This window comes from Eleutherodactylus coqui, chromosome 1, assembly GCF_035609145.1.
Source record: "Eleutherodactylus coqui strain aEleCoq1 chromosome 1, aEleCoq1.hap1, whole genome shotgun sequence".
Taxonomy (NCBI): domain Eukaryota; kingdom Metazoa; phylum Chordata; class Amphibia; order Anura; family Eleutherodactylidae; genus Eleutherodactylus; species Eleutherodactylus coqui.
In genome coordinates this window covers 148,522,397-148,544,434 of record NC_089837.1, presented here as the reverse complement: position 1 = coordinate 148,544,434, position 22,038 = coordinate 148,522,397, and the positions used below count along the sequence as shown (strand labels likewise).

Here is a 22,038-nt window from a genome sequence, read left to right as displayed (position 1 = left end):
CATAGACCAAGGGGTTTCCATTTCACACCTTTAGGCTTCTTCCACATGGGCAATATGTTTTCCAGCCAGCCGTATCGCGGCCGAAGAACGGGAGAAAGCCACGACCAAGTCACGGCTAAATCTCGCGTTTTCTCACGCATTCACACGACCAGGTGAGGCGTATATACACTGCAGCCTGGAATTCTGTCACCCAGGAAGAAATCCTTCATCGGAGCACACTTTGGGAGACCTCACCCTAGACAGAACCATAGGCTGTAATGTGTGAAATGGAAGCTACTTTGGTCTGTCTTGATGCTTCTGTTCATTTTCAGGACTTTAGGAGGATAGAAAAGTGTAGTCTACATCTAAAACATCAAAGGTGAATACAAAAACATATATAATGGTTGCTCATTAAAGAGGTTGGAGCAAGATTTCAAGTTACACCCTATTCACATAACAGGGGATAACTTCCTGTTCAGTGGGGGCTTCACTGCTGAGCCAACCACCCCACCCCCCGCCACTCTCACGAATGAGGTCCTAGGTTCTCCTCTGCCTGTCACTGTGGGGGTTGCTTTTTCCCCCACAGTTAATGTCAGATTGAATGTAGTGCTGGCCAAGCTTTCGCTCCGTTTAGTTTAATGGGGCCGATGGAAATACCTGAGCGCTTGCCGTTCGATTATCTCAGCAATCCCATGTGGGAACACATGACCCCTCTTCTTCAGATCGGTGAAGGTACCAGTAGTGAGACCCCCACCATTCAGCAAGTTATGGCCTATACTGTGGAAACGGGGAAATCTTGGTACAACCCATTTAATTTATTATTGCAGCTCATTAGGTACAGCGGTTTATGAGTTATTATGTGTGTGGGTGCAATGTCCTTTATTAAGATTGCCTTATCACTACTAGAAAAACAAAACGTGACAAAGGTGTTCGCAGCTAGAGATGAGCGAGCGTACTCGCTAAGGCACATTACTCGAATGCACATGGGCAGAAATTCCATGGCAACATTTCTCGCGGAATTTCTGCTGTTGTACGCTGTCATAGGATTGCATTGATTTAAGCAATCCCATGCAGACAGCCGCCATTTTTATCGCGGAAAAATCGCGGCATGTCCTATTTCAGTGCGGGCCTCACAGAGGCTCGCACTGCAGCGTCATCGCTGACAGGCCGGCTCTGCACTGCGCATCTGCGGCTGTGCGCCAGCCGGCACATCCGCAGAGCAGAGCGAAGACGCCGAAAAGATAAGTCGCAGGTCACTGCAGGGAATCCCGACCCGGCCCTCTGCATTCACCCTAAAACACAGCTTCTTAGTTGAAGGCCTTTGGATGCAAACTATTAAATATAGATTGTTTAAAAAATGTATTAATACATTCTATCACATGTGTTTTCGGCTGCAGGGCTATGCATCATCACTGGACAATCCTGAAATGAATCCTTTGATTCCTGTGGTATTACAAAACAGCAAAGATGTCCTGTTTGGAAACCTGCCTGAAATCTATGAGTTTCATAAAAGGTATATATGATGGCATTGAAAATGATGGGACTAAAAAACATGAATTTATTGTTAATCGCTAATTTGTGATTTTCTTCGGAAGAGAGACTTGCAAAATGGGGCACCATGTGATTTATAGAAGATTTTATTGCAATATTGTGTGTTTCAATACGGTTATGTTAGTTAAGAGATGTAGAAACAGGATCTTGCAAACATTATTTTGCCATGGTTGGTTAACCCTTTCCAATCCAATTTGTATCCTGGTTTTCCTAGGGGGTCTTACTCTTTTTCTTCCATTATAAAACAGCGCTATCTGCTGGCTAAAGCCAGTACTGCATGAGGTGACACATTGGGTAGGCTCCGACAGCAGAGAGGCTAACAATATACAGTAAGAGAACTCCGACGGACGTCTTCCAACATCGGAGCTGTACAGCCTTAAATCATAATGTCTTTAGATATCAGACAGTGGATTGGAAAGGGTTAATATTCACAATTGGTGTTGTAAACAACCCTGTGGAATACAAAAATGGAAAAGACATGTATAGGGTTATGAAATTTAAGAAATGCTACTATAACAAGAAAATTTGGACAGTAAGGGGTCTTGTTTAAAATTTGAGGACTATTTTTTTTTTCTTTCTCCTTGCACAAGAGATGGGGGGGCCATTGTGGGGTAAGGGGGGCTCGTATTAGTGTATCTTGACGCCACGAGGAAGCTAGGGGTTTGACAGAAGAAACACCCCTATCATATCCCTAGCTCCCCATTGGGTGACTTGTCAAAGGTTCTAGCAGCACATTGTCTATTGATTGTTGCCCGCCGTGAATGGTTAGTAAGCATTCATGGCGGCCAACAATGAATACACACTAGCGTGGATCTGCTGCTACCGGCGTGAAGGACAGAAGCATGACATACCAGCGTTAACATACGCTGAAGACACCTTAGAAGTAGCGTAGCTCTGGTCATGTGGAAGACCTGCGTACAACGCCTGCTGATGAAAAGACAAGGAGCTGGGAGCAGAGGGCCGAGTAATCTACCATTGCAGCCCTGAGCAGAGGCATGGAGACAGCACAGCAGCACGGGTCCAGCAGACGGGCGGCCACTGCAAAACAGGAGCTGCCAGCAGAGGGCCAGGGACAGCAGAAGAGAAGCAGGTAGCAGAGGGCTGGGGACTGTCCAGCAGGAGCAGGGAGGAGTGCGCTGTGCAGCAAAGGGCCAGGAATGCTGCAGCTGGAGAGGGGAGGACAGCGGTGGCCACAGCAAAGCCGGAGCATCCAGCAGAGGGGCGGGGAGTACTGCGCTGTGAAGTGGTCAAAAGGAGCCAGAGAAGCACTGTCTGCTACAGTTTTTATACTCTCCTCACTGCCGGACGGTGAGGGGAAGCAGGGGTCGCAATGGCGACCCGGCCCTTGAGCTGAGGGGGCCAAGGGGACCGGCGCTGTCGGCCGCATGATGGCTGAGAAGGGAGAGGGGAGGAGGGAGAGGAGAGAGACGGGAGGCAGCGCCGCAGGTCGGCAAGAGCAGAGGGGTATATAATTATACATGTACAGCTGGTATAAGTTATACCTCTCCTGTTATATAATTATATATGTACAGCTGGTATAACCTGGGTATATACTGTATATAATTATATATGTACAGCTGGTATAGCCTGGATATATACTCTATATAATTATATATGTACAGCTGGTATAACATGGGTATATACTGTATATAATTATATATGTACAGCTGGTATAACCTGGGTATGTACTGTATATAATTATATATGTACAGCTGGTATAACCTGGGCATGTACTGTATATCTGAACACTTTACACACAACTGAAAAACGCATCAGAAACCTGCATGCGGTTTAAAAACCGCATGTACTGGTTGAATCCACGTGCGGTTTATAATACTGCATGCGGTTTTTGGATGTGATTTTAATTGTGGTTCAAAAATACAACAAAATCCATGAAAACAGGCTGAGGCCGGCTGCACACAACTGGGTCGGATTCTGCATGCGTGAGCCCGCAGCGGAATCCAACCCTGTGCCCCGTTGGCATCGGCGCGTAGCTGTAATTTCTTTCTTTTTCCTGTACTGAGGATGGTCCACAAGGCGAGCCGTCGGACCCACGCAGTAAAGTTTTTTTTCTTTTAATCACTGACTTTCCAGCGCCGTCGCTAGGACATGACGCGGGTGCCTGCGACTTTTCCGCAATGTCAGGGCAGCGGGTCACACAGCTTACATTGAGTTCAATGGAGGCCGTCCGTGCAGAATCTGCACTAAAATACAGCATGCTGTGATTTGTCCTCCGTGAGCGGAAAACCGCTATGGATTTCTGCTCATGTAGAGGAAAAACGCTTTTCCATAGCATGTTATGTATATGATTGCACTCAAAAGAATGGGGTCATATTCATGTGCGATTTGTACGTCTTGCAACGCACAAAAATTTGCACAATTTTCGCGGCCGCGTGAAAGCAGCCTAAGACATTACCAACAGGTTTTTACGTAGTCAAGGATAGGAGTCCTGATGAGAAGGCTTAGGCCAAGGGGCTAGATCATGTTTGTAAATTAGCACGGTTTAGGTATAGGTACGGGTACAGATGGAGGGGGGCCAAGCTGAACTTTTGCACCCGGTCCCCTTAGCCTTAAGGTACGCCCCTGACTCTCCTAGTTCCTATTATCTGTTTTATTGGGCCATTAGCATACTTTGCATTACATAGCCATTGTTCTGAAATATTTTAACTCAAAGGCAATTTTTTTTTTTTGACCATTAGATTTTTATTGGTTTTATCTTTAGAAAAGTTACGACATAAAACAGGAATATAGTAACATTGTACATACTTGATAGGAGTTGCGACAGAAGTACATAAATTCTGTTCTTGTGTCCAGCTGTTGAGTCGAAGTTCTTGGAAACATTTATGAGAATGGAACGTTACATACATTGAATAAACATATTTATCTTCTGTGTATAATCAGAACATTAACATATCCTAATTTTTCAACAAGTGTATAGCAAAAGGACACAGGAAAGAAATAAAAGAGAGAAAAAAAAAGACTTAAGTGAACTTAAGGGGAGGGAGGAGGAAAAGTGGTTAGTTGGGGAACAGATGGAGCCTGTAAGGTGCCTGATATATACACCTCCACCTGATGAATAATATATTAATATTGACTCTTAGAAAACCCCATTAGACGAGGAACCCTACTGGAAGTGTCCACTGTATATTTCAACTGTGGCAGGAGTACCTCCCACAAACGATAAAGTGGGACCCTCCCAGTGATCAGAAGTGACTCAAAAGAAACATACGTCCTTATAAAACAATCTCAAAGGAATTGGCCGCAAGAATTGTTATCCCTGCTTATGCTGATACCAATATCAATGCACAGGATAGATAGACATTCCAATTCTCATTAGATCTCTCTCTAGATCAGCATTGTTCGTGCTACCAGAAGGTGGTTAACTAAGAAAACTCGAACATAGGCCAATATAAGGGTTCTCGCTACCACACTAATCCAGTTTATCCACTTGTGGAATCTAAGCTGCCTATACTTGCTTTTGGTATACTACTGAACTGCTGTAGACTAAGGTACAATAATTATTGAGTTTTGAGTGTTTTTTTTTTATTTAAAACCAGACAATATTTGTCAATGCTGTATTATTGTCTATGTAATAGTGCTACATATCTCACAAATGTGATGTGATAGATAGAATCTGGTTCTCCCAATGAATTCAGCACCCCAAAATTAGTTGGATCGACCTGTTTCCAAACCAGATACAGAAAAAAAAATTGGATTTGTTGAGCAGTGTTATTGGCACGTTTGCATGGTGTGGCTGCTCAACAATCTGCCAAAGAAATGTTTGACCAAATATTTATGTCTGATCGTCAGGCCATGTAAAAGACCCTTAAGATCACCACATACCTTGAACACAACATGTGCAGATACCTTGGCTTTTAAAACAAATGCACTGTATTTTTTAGAGATTTTTATTTATTTTATATTTATTGTAGAACCTTTTTAAAAGAGCTGGAAAAGTGCACTGAAGATGCCGATTCTCTTGGAAGATGCTTTTTAAAAAGGGTAAGTTAATTAATTCTGTATTTGCATTGCATTTAATAAAAAAAATTCTTGCAGTCCCCAAAATAGTCCTTATTTGTAGGCTTCATCAGAAAATTAGTTGTGGCTATGGAAATGAAGAACTACCTCTTTTGGCTGAGGTTACAAATTGAACTCATAAAGTTTAACCATTAATGAGTTAACCTTTCCTGTTTGTAGGGACACTCCGATCATTCTTTTGTCAGATATTACCCTATATATGACCAATATATGGAATTTAAAAAAACAGGTGGTTGTTTTTCAGTAAATACATTTTAATCCCTTAATGACCAGAGTATTTCTGTCCTTTAGAACTAGACACGTTTTAGACCCCATTTACACTGAAAGATGATCACTCAAAAATCGCTCAAACGACAGTTTGTGACAATTTAGAGCAATCATCTTTGCATAGTCTAGAGTAGCTAATTAGCTACTAAAGAGCTATGCAGGCAGAGCAGTACACCACAGCTATCACTTGCCGAACAATACAGCTGTTTTGCATAAGCAAACAACTGCATTGTTCTCCTTGCTTACAGCCCGCGTCCCACTGTGAACTACCAGTGGGACACCAGCTGAAAGAATCTTACAAGCTCTGCCGACTGTGATAACAGTCTGCACTGCTGATAAGAGTTCAATGCTAGAAAACTAGAATTGAGCGAGGAACGAATCATGCACAAAAAATGCACCATGTCCATGCATGTAGATGCAATGGTTATCGCTCAAAAGATGGCTTTTGAGCGAGAATCGTTGTGTCTAAATGGTCCTTTAGTGATTTCATGCATGTGGTAGTTTTATGGCCTTGTTTTTTTTCCGTGGGCTGGCAAAATTATTTTTAATGTGTTTTTTTCATGACATATATGGCTATTTTTTCTTACCTTTTTATTACAATTTTTTATGTTTTGTTGCGGCTGATGGGTACAAAAAGTAAAAGAAAAAAAGTTTTTTAAATTTATAGTTCTTTATTTTTTAAATTAGTATATTATCCTTCTTCAGGACTGCCCATAGACCTCAACTATCTCTGCACAGATGTTCTAGAGCCCCTGCTATGCAGGAGCTTGGTGATCTCAGCATTTAATGACAGTTGAGATTACGGAGCTTCGCCTGAAGACCAGTTATTATGGTCTCCAAGCATGTAATGGCTATAACAGCCAGTAGCAGTGATTACAGTGAGAAGACACTGTATCTCAGAGCTCAGGCAACCCATTCTGCCGGCTTCGCTGCATGCAGCTCTGAAACGCAGTAGTCCCAAGACTAATGGGATGTTTTATAGGACATTTCTATTACACAGGCCCCTCAAACCCACTTCAGAATTTAATTGGTCTCTGAAAAAATTGAGTTTGGGAATGTTCTTTTCAAATTTGAAAAATTGCTGATATACTTACAAGCCTTGTCATGTCTGGAAAAAAAAGGTAAGTTAAATAATAATGTCGACATGATGTAGACATATGGTAAATGTTATTTATTAACTCTTTTGTGTGGTGTGACCATCTGTATTACAAGCAGAAAATGTCAAATTTTGAACAATTTTTTTTAATTTTTCTAAATTTGCCATGGATATAAAGTGAAATGTGTCATGCAAAAACAATCTCAAAATCACTTTAATAAGTAGTAGCATTCCACATTTATTAGCACATAAAGCGACACTTCAGATTTGAATAATTCAAAAGGAGAAAAAGAGAAGAAGGGAACAACTTCTACTAGGAATGTAAGTCTATTAGTAGAGAAAATATGGAGGTAGTCAATAAGTTGCTGCCAGTCCAAATGTCGCCACCATACATAATGGGCCATGAAAGTACAAATCACGAAGGACGGAAAATAATGGACCGTAACAAGGGAATTAACCTAATTCTTCTGTATTGATTGATTACAACCAGGCAGAGATGCTCACCACACTTAGAGAAGAATAGCACTATTCTTCTACAAAAAGTCCTGGACAACGCCTTTAAAGCGCTCACGCACCTGTTACAATTATCCTCATTAGATAGCTCAAATGCAAAAAACACCCTTTCCATGCTGAGCATTCATCATAGTTGCCTGATATTTTGAACCCTAGTGGCACCAACATGCTGCTACAGTAGGCAGTCTGTCACAATATCTATAATAAGAAAAGAGGATATATCTGTTCCTTCTCACTAAAAGGAACACGATTGCTTCCAAAAATATTGCAAAGTTCTGAAAAATAAGCTATACTGCCTATTATATTATAAATCATCTACTAAGCATGCCAGTAAGAAAGCTTGTACTTCCTCTGTCAGACATATTACATGCAAGATTCTCACGGCCCCTTCAGTTCCTCTGAATTAAACCTCTTGGGATCAGATGCGGATGGAAGCTCTATTGGTACTACAAGTACCAAAGACCAAGGCAGTGTTCACACACAGTCACAAATTGAGTTTGCAGAGGAGGGAGGAAGCTCAGAACAAGGCAGGTGATGTCCAAGCTGGAGAAGGCAAGAACACTGCAGGACATACTATGTAGTATAGAAATATTAACATCAGTTGTGTAATCAGTGGGACAGATTGAAGGCTTGAACTTTGGTCGTGTGATCTTGTTTGCTCTTTTGCAAACTATTTTAGATCTTGATTGGTTTGCAAGATTTATGACCACTAATGCTGCGTTTAGACTTAACGATTATCATTCAAAGAATCATTCAAATGAGTGAAAGTGAACAATAATAATTCGGTCTGAACGTGAGCCAACGACTGAATGACAAACGAGAATCATTCAGTCAGGCATCAAAACCATCTTTGGCTCGTTTGCTTATCATTTGGTTTAAACAGCACTTGCTTAGTCCCTCTCATTCGCTTACACAGTGACTGAACAATTCTCAACGATTCCTGTTTTAAGGAGCCAACGATGCCTTTGCCTGTCTGATGTGAACGCGTTAGTAGTGACGTCAGTCATTCATTCAAATGAGAATCCGCTGGATGGATCCTGAATCAGCAGGATAAGCTATTAATAGTAGATCAGTGGAGGTCTTCCGCCCCAGGAACTTGTTTATCAGCTGTTTGCAAGGCCGGTGTGTTTATGTACTGAGATGTTTTCTGCAGGAATCAGATAGCTGTGCTCTCACTGCAGTGGCTAGGCCTAGTATTACAATCAAAGTGCCCATTGAAGTGAATAAGAACTTTGCCTGTAATACCAAACCTGGCCACTGCAAAGAACAGAGCTGTGTACTTCCTGCAAAAATCAGCTTCACAGTAACAGACTAAAATATAAATGCTTTAATAGGGATATATTAAAAGACATAAATGGGCTAACACACAAACAAAAAAATATAAACCAGAAAAGTCCGTAACTTTTTGGTATACTACTGGGCTCCACTCAAACACCGGATATGTGTGTGGGGCCAGATAACAGATCAGTGCTACAAGCAAGTAGTAGGAAGAGCTTACTCACTTCCTAAACTGATAAAGATCATACAGCATCAAGATTTAGAGGTATGATGCTCCTCTAACTTGGTATTGAAGTGCTGTAATGATCTACCAGAGTGATTGCTGTCTTAGACAGTATCCAACATAGGGACGTGTCAATATCTCAAACTCTTTAACATCAATCACGGGCAAAGAGAAAACGTTTTCCTATAATAAGGATTTTTCACAATCGGACACTCATAATCGGAGTGTTTAAATGAACTGTGCTCGACGCGTTTCCCCACAAGAAAAATTGTGGTTCATCAGGAGCTCAGATGAATTCGACAGGCATTCGTATAGCACTGTTTGTAGTAATGAATTAACCAAAGATATTTAAGATGAAGTCAGATAATATAAGTGGTGCAGTGACTTAGAGACAATCTGTGTGATTGCTCAGTATGTCAGATGCATAGAAGCAAAATTGCATGTTAGGCACCAACTAAAGAGATACAGGTATACTCCCAGCATTAATATGCAGAGTATGGTCTCTCTGCTCAATCTTAGCTAATGGGGGTTTGAAAGTAGGAAGTCTGAGAGATATTGGCTCAGTATATTATGGAAACTGCAGCCAGAGTATAGGCTCCCTGAGTAACAGAGAGCTATAAAGCTGTAAATCTGGATGCAGCATCAGCTTGGCAGTTTCAATAATAGCCCAGGCTCATCAAGGACTGTCTCATCTTGATGATATAATGAAAATCAGATGAGGATGTTAGGTATATAGAAAAATGGTCACCATATAAGTGTGGCCACCTCTATAACCAGACTAAACTTCAGACCTAAGCTGAAAATATAGACTTAGTTTCAAGTAGTGTAAAGAGCCTTCCTGCATGATACCAGGTATAGAGTAGCAGCAGGTTTCTCTGATCTATTCCTTCCTACAGAAGATAGTTGTTATGTCCATGCATCAAACGGTCACAAAGCACCAAAGATAAATAAATAAATAAATAAATAAAGAGGTAAAGCCTGTGGCTCTGATGGTGAGCCACAGGGGTAATGCAAGAGTGTATGTGTCAGCCTCTCATATACTGATTACTGGACCGCTTTGATGGGAGGAGAGTAATAAGTGAGCCAATCAGCGGCTCTCAAAAATAAAGGGGACCCGACTATGCAAATATCCATACTGCAGCTCTAATTAGAGTGTTTTGGATGTGAATCCGAAGTTGTAACATGCTTATCAGCATGTTACCGGCAAGGGGGTTAAGTAAAGCAGTGCATAGTGGTGTCTGATCGCTCACCGCTATGCCAGATTATTCAAAAATTATGCTAGTAGCTCCTACCAGCATAGGAAGCTACTGCACATGCGTGTGACGTCATCACATGGTCACGTGATCGCAAGAATGGTCACATGACCGCCAGGAAGGTCCCGGTGGTAAAAGAAATGGAATGCAAGCCCTATGCAAGAGTGTTTTGGATGTGAATCCGAAGTTGTAACATGCTTATCAGCATGTTACCGGCAAGGGGGTTGAGGAAAGCAGTGCATAGCGGTGTCTGATCGCTCACCGCTATGCCAGATTATTCAAAAATTATGCTAGTAGCTCCTACCAGCATAGGAAGCTACTGCACATGCGTGTTACGTCATCACATGGTCACGTGATCGCAAGAATGGTCACATGACCGCCAGGAAGGTCCTGGTGGTAAAAGAAATGGAATGCAAGCCCTATATGGATCGGAGGGCAACCACAGCGACCAGAGCCAGGATTCAAAACATTTAAAGCTGCTAAATAAAGATATATTTGCAATGTTTGTACTTTCCTTTATGTATTATAATTTGTAAAGGACAAATATGGATGGTACCCATTATGAAGATGTTCTTTCAGGTAAGTATGCAAATCCAGTAATATATAATGGTACTCAAATGCAGAATAAGTATAATGCCACACAAATACATGTTTAGATGATCTGATATCGAATATGTACACCATAATAGGATATACAGGCTGAAGGAGAACATGGAACGGTCTATTCGGAGGAGAACATATTAATAAATCTTATCCAGGGAAAAGGCACAAATACTGACTGAATTAATCCAGGAAACAATTACAGCATAAACTTTCATTGAGGCCGAGTGGATTCAGACTGTTCATACGAAATATCCATGCCGCTTCCTTTTGTAACAGCCGCTGGTCCACATTTCCCCTTCTCCCATGTGTGCGTAACAATTCTATGCCTTGGAATTTTAGCGTATTTACATCACCATTATGCGTTGACCAAATGTGGTCCGCTAAAGGTGTAGATTCTCGTCTTTCTATGTTTCCTATGTGGCACTAGCCAAGTATCCTGCGCCGGAACTGCTGTATCGTCTTCCCTATGTAGTTTTTTGGGCAGGGGCAGGTGAGCGATCAGACACCACTATGCACTGCTTTACTTAACCCCCTTGCCGGTAACATGCTGATAAGCATGTTACAACTTCGGATTCACATCCAAAACACTCTAATTAGAGCTGCAGTATGGATATTTGCATAGTCGGGTCCCCTTTATTTTTGAGAGCCGCTGATTGGCTCACTTATTACTCTCCTCCCATCAAGGCGGTCCAGTAATCAGTATATGAGAGGCTGACACATACACTCTTGCATTACCCCTGTGGCTCACCATCAGAGCCACAGGCTTTACCTCTTTATTTATTTATTTATTTATCTTTGGTGCTTTGTGACCGTTTGATGCATGGACATAACAACTATCTTCTGTAGGAAGGAATAGATCAGAGAAACCTGCTGCTACTCTATACCTGGTATCATGCAGGAAGGCTCTTTACACTACTTGAAACTAAGTCTATATTTTCAGCTTAGGTCTGAAGTTTAGTCTGGTTATAGAGGTGGCCACACTTATATGGTGACCATTTTCTATATACCTAACATCCTCATCTGATTTTCGTTATATCATCAAGATGAGACAGTCCTTGATGAGCCTGGGCTATTATTGAAACTGCCAAGCTGATGCTGCATCCAGATTTACAGCTTTATAGCTCTCTGTTACTCAGGGAGCCTATACTCTGGCTGCAGTTTCCATAATATACTGAGCCAATATCTCTCAGACTTCCTACTTACAAACCCCCATTAGCTAAAATTGAGCAGAGAGACCATACTCTGCATATTAATGCTGGGAGTATACCTGTATCTCTTTAGTTGGTGCCTAACATGCAATTTTGCTTCTATGCATCTGACATACTGAGCAATCACACAGATTGTCTCTAAGTCACTGCACCACTTATATTATCTGACTTCATCTTAAATATCTTTGGTTAATTCATTACTACAAACAGTGCTATACGAATGCCTGTTGAATTCATCTGAGCTCCTGATGAACCACAATTTTTCTTGTGGGGAAACGCGTCGAGCACAGTTCATTTAAACACTCCGATTATGAGTGTCCGATTGTGAAAAATCCTTATTATAGGAAAACGTTTTCTCTTTGCCCGTGATTGATGTTAAAGAGTTTGAGATATTGACACGTCCCTATGTTGGATACTGTCTAAGACAGCAATCACTCTGGTAGATCATTACAGCACTTCAATACCAAGTTAGAGGAGCATCATACCTCCAAATCTTGATGCTGTATGATCTTTACCAGTTTAGGAAGTGACTAAGCTCTTCCTACTACTTGCTTGTAGCACTGATCTGTTATCTGGCCCCACACACATATCCGGTTTTTGAGTGGAGGCCAGTAGTATACCAAAAAGTTACGGACTTTTCTGGTTTATATTTTTTTGTTTGTGTGTTAGCCCATTTATGTCTTTTAATATATCCCTAATAAAGCATTTATATTTTAGTCTGTTACTGTGAAAAGGGCTTAGCTTTAGTTCTATAGACTTTTTCCGTCCCTGTGATTTGCGCGTAGAAACCAATCATTATTCCTTCAGCTGCTCTATAAAAATGAAAGCTGACCAGTTGTTCTCACGTAAAATGTTATGAGGGGGTGGTTACTTTAGAGGAACTGAGGAATAAAATATGTATACACATAGATCAGCATTAGATTCTTCTCAGACTGCATGTACTGATGTCCCTCTGCAGAATGTGCCACCCCTCTCATTCTCCTCACTTTTTACCCTTAAAGGTAACGCCCCTTTTTATTCACATTTAACCCCAGACTAAAGATTGCAGCCCCCTTCTTAGCCTTAGAAGCATGCTCCATCCCTGCAGTCCACGGCCGCTTCCTTATGTACTTTACAGTCTTTCAGTATATGCACACCAAGGTCAGTTAGATTCTCCTCAGTATATGCACAGAAAGATGAGGTTGATTCTCCTCAGTATATTCACACAGAAGTCAGCTAGATTCTCTTCAGTATATACACATGGAGGAGCATTAGATTCTCCATCATATTTACACATAGAGGTGAGGTACATTCTCCTTAGTATATACACACAGAGGTTAGTTAGATTCTCCTCAGTATATACACATAGAGGTGAGGTAGAGTCTCTTCAGTATATACACATACAGATGAGCTAGATTCTCCACAGTATATACACAGAGAGTTGAGATAGATGCTCCTCAGTATATACACATAGAGGGGGAGGTAGATTCTCCTCAGTATAGAAATAATTTCCCTAGGCATTATGCTTTCTGAGAAAAGAACTACCGGTATCTCATGTATCACTGATTCTCACATAGTTTTTACGCATAAAATTGAATATTGAAGTTGCGACCCCTTTACTTTTTCTGTTTAGGATGTCGAGGATGGTCGTGGCAAATTTTACATTTGTGCGGTACAGATGTGTGTTACTACTTACATTAGATAGGGGGTCACTTACTTTTGTGCTTAGAATTGAATAATCAAGTTGCGGGTGATTTTACTCTTCCTATTTAGGTGCTAAAGAATAGTTGTGCCAAATTTTTACGACACCAGGAAGCATCAGAATTAGTGTGAGTCAGTCAGTGAGGGCTTTTACCACACACACAAACACACACATATATATAAATTATATATATATATATATATATATAGTGAAAATTTAGTCCTTAAGCACTGAATCTAGAGTACCTTACGATTGAAAACAAATCTCTTCCAGTCCCCTCCTCACAACGGCTTATAATAACCCTTTTCTGTATTCTTGAGTCTGAAATCAGGGCACAGTTTGGCACTTCCTTATTGGACCTCCAGCTTAATCCTACTTTGATTACATTTTGATTGCTGCTATGGACATTATCTTGCTATGTGAAGTTGAGCCTACTGATTTCATATATTTTATAAGAATAATTATATTTAACTTTTCTTTGTAGAAGGAAGACCTTCAAATTTATGAAAAGTATTGCCAGAATAAACCGAGGTCTGAAGCCCTCTGGAGACAATGTGCTGAAAGCATTTTCTTTCAGGTAAAGTGTATTTTTAGCTTCTAACGTACATTTATCTTTTGTTTATGTTTATATTTAAAGTGGTCTATGCACACAAGGCACTGCATTTTATATGGCATCATGGCCCATTATTGTTGTAAGCACCTTCTTGGGTACTTAAATACATTTATAAACCTATGTATAATGACCCAAAAAACCTAATTAACAGTGTAGATTATATCACCTATCCATGTATACTTTGACTGGGCTAAATTTATCGTCCTTTTACACGGGACGAACTGTAGGGCAAACAAGCCGACACTCGTCCCAGTGATGCTCGCTCCTGTGCACATGTAGGATCTCTGCTGCTGACTTTTCTTGTACCTCTGTTTTTATAAAGTAATTCACATTGTTTATTCAACTTTTTGTTCTATGTTTTATTTGATTGCTGTCTTGCAGGAATGCCAAAGGAAACTGGATCACAAACTTTCTTTAGATGCTTATCTCTTGAAACCAGTGCAGAGAATCACCAAGTATCAATTGCTTTTAAAGGTATATTGTCTAAACTTTTTTTAAATTACTTATTTTGATTTTAAATGTATATTTTAATACATTTTAGCAGATGTATGTCCTCTTAAAGTGCACCATCATCACTTAATCAGGTTACTCAGATGCCAGAATATTTATGCAGTCGAGTGGTTTATGTTCATAAGGCCTCATGCCCACGGCCGGATTTAGAAATATTGCAGCTGTATCAGACCCGGTGCCCCTCAGAGACCCTATTGTCACCTGTCCGATCTGCCGCAAGTTTCTCGGTCAGCGAGCCAGGGCGCATGTGCAGTGCAGCGTATGACACGCCGGCGCTGGGCCATGACACGGATTTCTGTGATACTTCCACAGTACTCACTGCGGAAGTATCGCAGGACGGACGGCTTCCATTGACTGCAATGGAAGCCGTTCATGCGATTTTCCGCACAAAATAGAACATGCTGCGATTCTCCCCTGCGAGCGGAAAATCACAGTTGATTTCCATTCGTGGACAGGGGAGAATCTGTTAACATAGCATGTCTATGGTCGGAGATTGCTGCGGTATTTGCAGCGGGCGTCTGGCTGTGAATTCAGCAATATAATCTGTCCATGGGCATTGGGTCTAACGCGATTTCAATACCCTCTCCACATATAGTTAAATTCGAATGCTTGTAGCTTAATTTTGCGCTGTACTAATAACATATCAATCATTGTGGCAAATACACATATCTAACTGTTGTTTTTCTCAGGACATTTTTTTATTGAAGGAAGTCCTCGTTCCCACAGTGCAGTTCTGGTGCAGTATTTGTATGCTTTTTTCCAAAAATGAGAAACGTTAAATTTTTTCTTATATACTTTGCAAGTATAGTGCAGGATGCATTAAATGACTTAAAAAAACAACATAAAGCAGTCAGTGAATGGAAATTAATATTTTTCTATTCATTCACAGTTAAGATCTGAACATAAAAAACCCATGTGGGAACCTACTGTAAGGATAGAGCTCATCCAGGAAAATATGAGTTTTACTTCAACTTACTGTAATACCAAAAATAAATTAGTGATTAATTCAAACATTCTTTATAGTAAATATGCTAAAATACATACAGTTGAGTCAGATTATTATGACCATCTCTTATTTTTGACATTGGCAGCATATTGGCCATGAAGGAAGTGATGTGGTGTGGGCTGGCTTTGTGGGTCTATATAGTGTGAAATAGGCTGTCTGCTTACATATAACTCAATGTTATACAGACTTTCAGGCCAAGGGTAGCAGTATTTCTCAAATAGTGCAGTTTGTGAACAGTTCGCGTGCTGCTATGGTGAAAGTATATCGTGAGTGGACAAATGTCACCATTGGGGAATAACCAATGTGTAAACAGCATAGCACCACGTGCCATTGATGTGAGTGGTGGACGTTGGCTATGAAGGTGTACAAGGGCCAACTAATACGCTACAGTGAAGCAGCCCACCATGAAAATAAACCAGGGAGCTACCAGAAGTATGTCTAAAACAACTGAAACATAATACATCTGCTTGAAATTGCCTTTTTCTAATTGTTTCATTGCTTGTTCACACATACTACCAGTTAAACGTTTTAGAATACCTCAATGTTTCAAGTTATTTTTGAAACTAACAGTTCAGGAAATGTTTCAAAGGTTCAAAAGTAAGTTGAAAACATAAAAAATATAGTGAAATTGTAACCTGAAATGCAACAATAGTCTGAATTTATCATTTCACCTAAAGGGCCTTTTTCAGGGAACCTATCAAGGACAGCTACTCTGCAACACAGAAAGCAAATTATGGTTTGAAATTAGATACCAACTATTCAAACCCTTTGATTAGGGATGAGCGAGCGTACTCGGAAAAGCACTACTCGCTCGAGTAATTTGCTTTATCCGAGTATCGCTGTGCTCGGGTCAGAAGATTCGGGTGCCGGCACGAAGCGGGGAGCTGCAGGGGAGAGCGGGGAGGAACGGAGGGGAGATCTTTCTCTCTCTCTCTCCCGCCCGCTCTCCCCTGCTCCCCGCTGCGACTCACCTGTCAGCCGCAGCGGCACCCAAATCTTCAGGGACGAGCACAGCGATACTTGGATAAAGCAAATTACTCGAGCGAGTAGTGCTTTTCCGAGTACGCTCGCTCATCTCTACCTTTGATTCTGTATAATTTGTATTGGAACATGCGAGATTGCAACTCCCTGTAGGGCAGGATTTAGACAATAAAAATGAAAATATTTTTTTTTCCAGCAGCGTCACCAGCCCTGATAGAACAATTCAGTAATTATTAGTTTCTGAACCACACCTTTCCAGTTCAATGGTTTCTCTGCAAAACTGGATAAAGTTTCTTTTATAGAACCAATTGAGAAATTGTTTTGTTTGGTTCCTAATGAAACTGTGCTATTTACAGTAGAAACTCGTAGAACCAGTTTATAACTATTAGAAAGTACTAATAGAACTAGTTCATAACTACTAGAAAGAACGATTACACCACTAGTACAGCAATAGAGAACTAGTATAGAACTAGTGCCGTTTTTTTTAACCAGTTTATAACTAAAGAAACATAAGTATAGCATGAAAGAGCCAGCCTAAGATCCAGTACATAATCAGTACAAGACACCCAATATTTTCATGTATCAGGAATCCCTGATGAAGGGGGGGGTCTCCCATTTGTTTTTTTTTCAGGGACGAATTAGTGCCAATGCATTATATGCATGGGGACTATTGCATTCTGTTATAGCTGACCATTTACATTGAATGGTCATATATTTTTTATAGCTTTTTTGCTGGCTCTTCTTCCTTTTTCACCAGTCACTGAGCTACATCATGTGTCTGTAGGCTGGAGAGATTTTTTTCTCCCTAAGGCCTCATGTCCACGGGGAAAATCAGGCCCGCTACGGATTCTCCATGGAGAATCCATAGCGGGTCCCTCCTGCCCCGCGGACATGAGGACTGAAAATAAGAATAAACTTACCCGCAGCGGACCGTGCAGGTCTTCTCTTTTTCGCGGCCAGATCTTCTTTCTTCGGCCTGGCGGATGTGCTCGGCACGCCAGCAGCGTGCCGCGTGCGTGCACCGGGTACATCCGCCGGGCCGAAGAAAGAAGATCCTGCCGCGAAGAAGAGAATATCTGCATCGCTCTGAGCAGGTGAGTTTAATTTAGGTGCGGGTCTCCTGCGGATTCGGACGGCTTACATAGGCTGCAATAGAAGCCTGCGGGAGCCGTCCCCGCGGGAGACGCTCACCTAAATGGAGGATGTCCATTTTTTTTCATGCTCCAGGGTTTTTTAAATTCACTTTTATTGACCATCCGCGGGTATTTATCTACCCGCGGGTGGTCAATGCATCCCTATGGGGTGCTGATCCGCGGGCGGGTGATCCGCTGCAGATTTAAAATCTTCTTTTCCCCGTGGACATGAGGCCTAAGGGTGACTACCCACTAGCATTTGCGAATTAGCTGCGTTTTTTTTCCCCAGGTGTCTATGGGGCTTTCTAATGTTAAATACACATCACGGCAAAATCGCAATTTGCCGCAAAATCGCGATTTTGCGCGATGCGATTTTAACATTAACAAGTCCAATAGACCCCTGGAGAAAAAAAAAACGCTGCGAATTTCGCAGTGAAAAAGAACTGTAGTGGGTAGTCACTCTAAGGCCGTTGATTCATTGAACACCTAGGTATGATTTTTTATATTTATTTGTGTCTGTCAGTTCAATGTCCAGCATGGTTATTTATTTATTTTTTTATATGTAGTCATTAAATAAAAGTTATGTTTTAAGAGACGGAAAAAAAATCAATACAGTAAAACTTCCTTGTAGAATACTTTATTTGATTCTTCTGCTGCAGTGAAAAATCTTTTAGCACAGCTTAATGCAGCAAAAGATAAACAAGTTTCCATTTCATCTGTTAAGAGAAGACTTCTATGTGCAGGTTTGAGAGGTAGAGTTCTTCTTAAAGCGGGGCAGCTAAAGGAGAGTTCTCTCCCCGCTCCTCTGCCTTCACTATAAGCAGTGGCGGTTCAGAGAAATCTCCTCCAGCTGCCCCGGCCTCCTGCTGGCTGCTCTGTGAGTGAGCCAGCGATACTAGCTCCCGTGCAAAAGCATGGGAGCGAGTATGTGCGGGGACACGTTTTGACATCGTTTGCCTGACACTCGTGCAGTGTAAATGGGCCTTAAGTTATGGTGCTATTCGTAGAGGTGATGGGGAGCCAGGGATATATTTTTTTTATACCCACACAGTCTTCCAGGGAAGTAAGCATGCGGTTTGAAAATCAGACTCTTTTCAGACCGCTGTGCTTACACTCCCATAGAAGTCTATAAGAGAGCATGTGCTCACATCACTAAGCTCTGTTGGCCGCAGCACCTCTGACATCCTGTTACCTGAGCAGGACTGTAGCATGTACATAAACACAACAGTGCCGAGCGATGGTACATGACACAGCGGGAGTGGGGAGAGGCAAGTATAGGCTTGGGGATCGGGTTTTACACAGGACCTAGAACTCGGAGAACCCCTTTAAAATAAGTATATTTTTCATTACTGAAAAGGATCAACATATCTGATAACAATGGAGAACCATCCATCACTATTTATGATAGCACCTGACAGCTGAATGGGAAGTTCTGCATGGCACAGATGGATCTTTTAGCAAGAACTGAAGGATTTTTACTACTCCCCTGAATCTGTAAGGATTGTCCAATAGCTGTGCCATCCATAAAATCAGTATTATAGTGAAAAAGATTTGCATTCATGCCCAGAAATATTTTGGTTTCACTAAAATAATTGCAAAACCTCAAAATCTCATATGTGCTTTAGTGAATGGTCATTAATTAAATTCATAGAGCTATATGAACATTCAGCCTACAAATATAATTATGACCCTAAATGAGTGTAGTTGTAGGTCCTAGTATGATACCACTCCTAAAAAATCATTCTGCATCCTCAAAAATGCTGAAAAATCATGCTAGGGCTTATTTTCAAGGAAACAGGGTATATAGTTATTATATGGTTCTTTCTTATACAACAAATGCTTCCTTATTAGGTGCTGTAGACTATGTATCATTTTTACTGAGGGCTCAGTCACACGGACGCCGATCCATATGGCTGGCAATGGAGCCGGTCATGGGGAGATGCGCCCGACACACGGTGCAGCTGTCTTCCCGTCCTGAAACATGGGCGGATCGTAGAAAATCCCTCATGATTTTAATGAGTTGCCTTCTGATATTACCAGATTGCATTTGCTTATGTGGAGTCCGTACAGAAGGCAGGCCGTTGCGGAGGAGACCATGGGTCTCTCACGATGGTTGTCATGAGTGGCTCTGTGATCTCTCTCCAACAACGGTGGAACGTGGCCCCGCTCGGTCGTGCGCAGTGCAAAAAGAACAGGCAGATGTAAATGATGGTAATTAGACCTTACAGTGTTGTCACGTGACGCCAGTACCTTTTTTCAAGCAAACGGTTGCTCATCGTTAAATAGAAGAGTCCACAGACAAAGAGATAGTTTTCAAACTGCAAGTACCCATTTTTTCTTTACTCACATAGTCCAATTCTAATTTTCCAAGTATAAAGTAAGTTAACAGTCTCAGACATAACACTTCTGGCAGGCTTCCTTCTGATTCAACTCTGTTACTCACACAGGTGTTCTTCCCTTAATCTAGGTGTCCTCAGTCTACGTTATCTGATAGACGATCCCCGGGGGTACACTCTGTATGGAATATCACTCTACATTGCTCCATGCAGCAAAAAAAAACAGCAACCCAGGTGCATACCATCTTAATATGTGACAAATTGGCCACCATCAGATGAATGTGGGCTTATCGATCCTTTTACTGTGTGCACCAGGAGCCTCATACATTTTCTCTTTAAATTTGTGCTATATTTTACAAGTGTAACCGACCAACATGGTAAACAAGATTGTAAATGTAAAATAGTTACACTTCTCAAAAAAATGACGGGAAAACTTACATCCTAAAGCTAAAAAGCTAACCTAAAAGTAGGTGACTCACTGAGTCCAGGGATATACGTGTCATATTTGCCTTCTCCGTTGTTCCAGGAGTATCAGTGCTGGAAGCCGCTGCTCATGAGATGGAGTAGCGCTACTAAAGTAGTCCACCCATTTTAATTTTAAAATGGGTGGACATCTGGGGAATAATGGGACTAAAAGTAAATGACAAATAGCCTTTCACACTTCAGATCCTAATGAATGAATGATTTAAATTTGAAGATCTTTGCTGATATCAATTTTGTCATTTGTTGAGAACAAAATGACATATCAATGCTCAATAGAAACTAAGATCATCAACCAATTGAGGGCTAGATTCCAAATACCCCCCAAAATAATTTTGTGTGAATTTAATCATTACAACTCATATTGTGACTCAGAAGTGTGTCTGGCCCCCATGTGCCTGTATGCATTCTCAAGAATTTCTGGTCATGCTTCTAATGAGATAACAGATTGCGCCCTTAGGGAACTCCTCCAAGACCTGGATTAGTGCAATGTCTTGTCATTTATTCTAGAGCCAACATTAAATGTCTGCTTAGTGTGCTTGGTTCTTCTCTTCTCTGGAAAATACTGAATCAAGGCATCAGTAAGGTCCTGGGCAGTTTGTGGCACTATTTGGCCGCATCAAATGCACTAATACAGAATGTCTTAGAGGTTCTTAGTTGGATTCAGGTGTGAGAAATATGAGGGACAATCGTTGGCATCAATGCTTTCGTCATCCAGGAACTTCCTACACACTCTGGCCACATGAGGCCGGGAATTGTTCTGTACCAGGAGGAATCTAGGACCCATTGTACCTGCATAGGCTTTGACAGTTGCTTTGAGGATTTCATCTTGGTACCCAACAACAGTCAGGGTGCTGTTGACTATCGCTTGAAGTTTTGTATGACCCTCCAAGGATATTCTTCAATCTGGTCATGCCGGATGTTGATGTTGCAGGCCACATAACATTCATCACGTCGTCTCCAGACTCTTTTACATTTGCTACATGTGCTCATGTGAACCTGCTCTCATCTGTGAACAGGGTGCCAGAGGTGGACCTGTCTGGTGTTCTCTGGTGTATGCCAGTTGAACTGCTGGGTCATTTTATCACAGAACAATGGATGGTACAAGTTAGTAGCCCATTGGGGGTCATTTTGTAGGGACCAGATACTGGTCCTGAGACTGGGTTGATGCCCTGTCCAGTTCTTGTTGTGTCATATGAACTGCCTTTCTTGTAAGAGCAGGGCTACCTGGTACCATCTCAAGTTACCTTAAGGTACCTGGTACCATCTCATACTGCCAATAAATCTTA

General features: G+C 41.4%; 1 protein-coding gene across 1 annotated transcript in view; it reads left to right on the top strand.

Moving 5' to 3' along the window:
• MCF2L2 (MCF.2 cell line derived transforming sequence-like 2) overlaps positions 1-22,038 on the top strand; it is a 275,394-nt gene that overhangs the window by 194,626 nt on the left and 58,730 nt on the right. The window contains exons 18-21 of the mRNA XM_066605412.1: positions 1,377-1,492; positions 5,463-5,532; positions 14,175-14,267; positions 14,685-14,777. Of these exons, the coding sequence (XP_066461509.1) occupies positions 1,377-1,492; positions 5,463-5,532; positions 14,175-14,267; positions 14,685-14,777 (372 nt within the window). The remainder of the gene's footprint in view (positions 1-1,376; positions 1,493-5,462; positions 5,533-14,174; positions 14,268-14,684; positions 14,778-22,038) is intronic.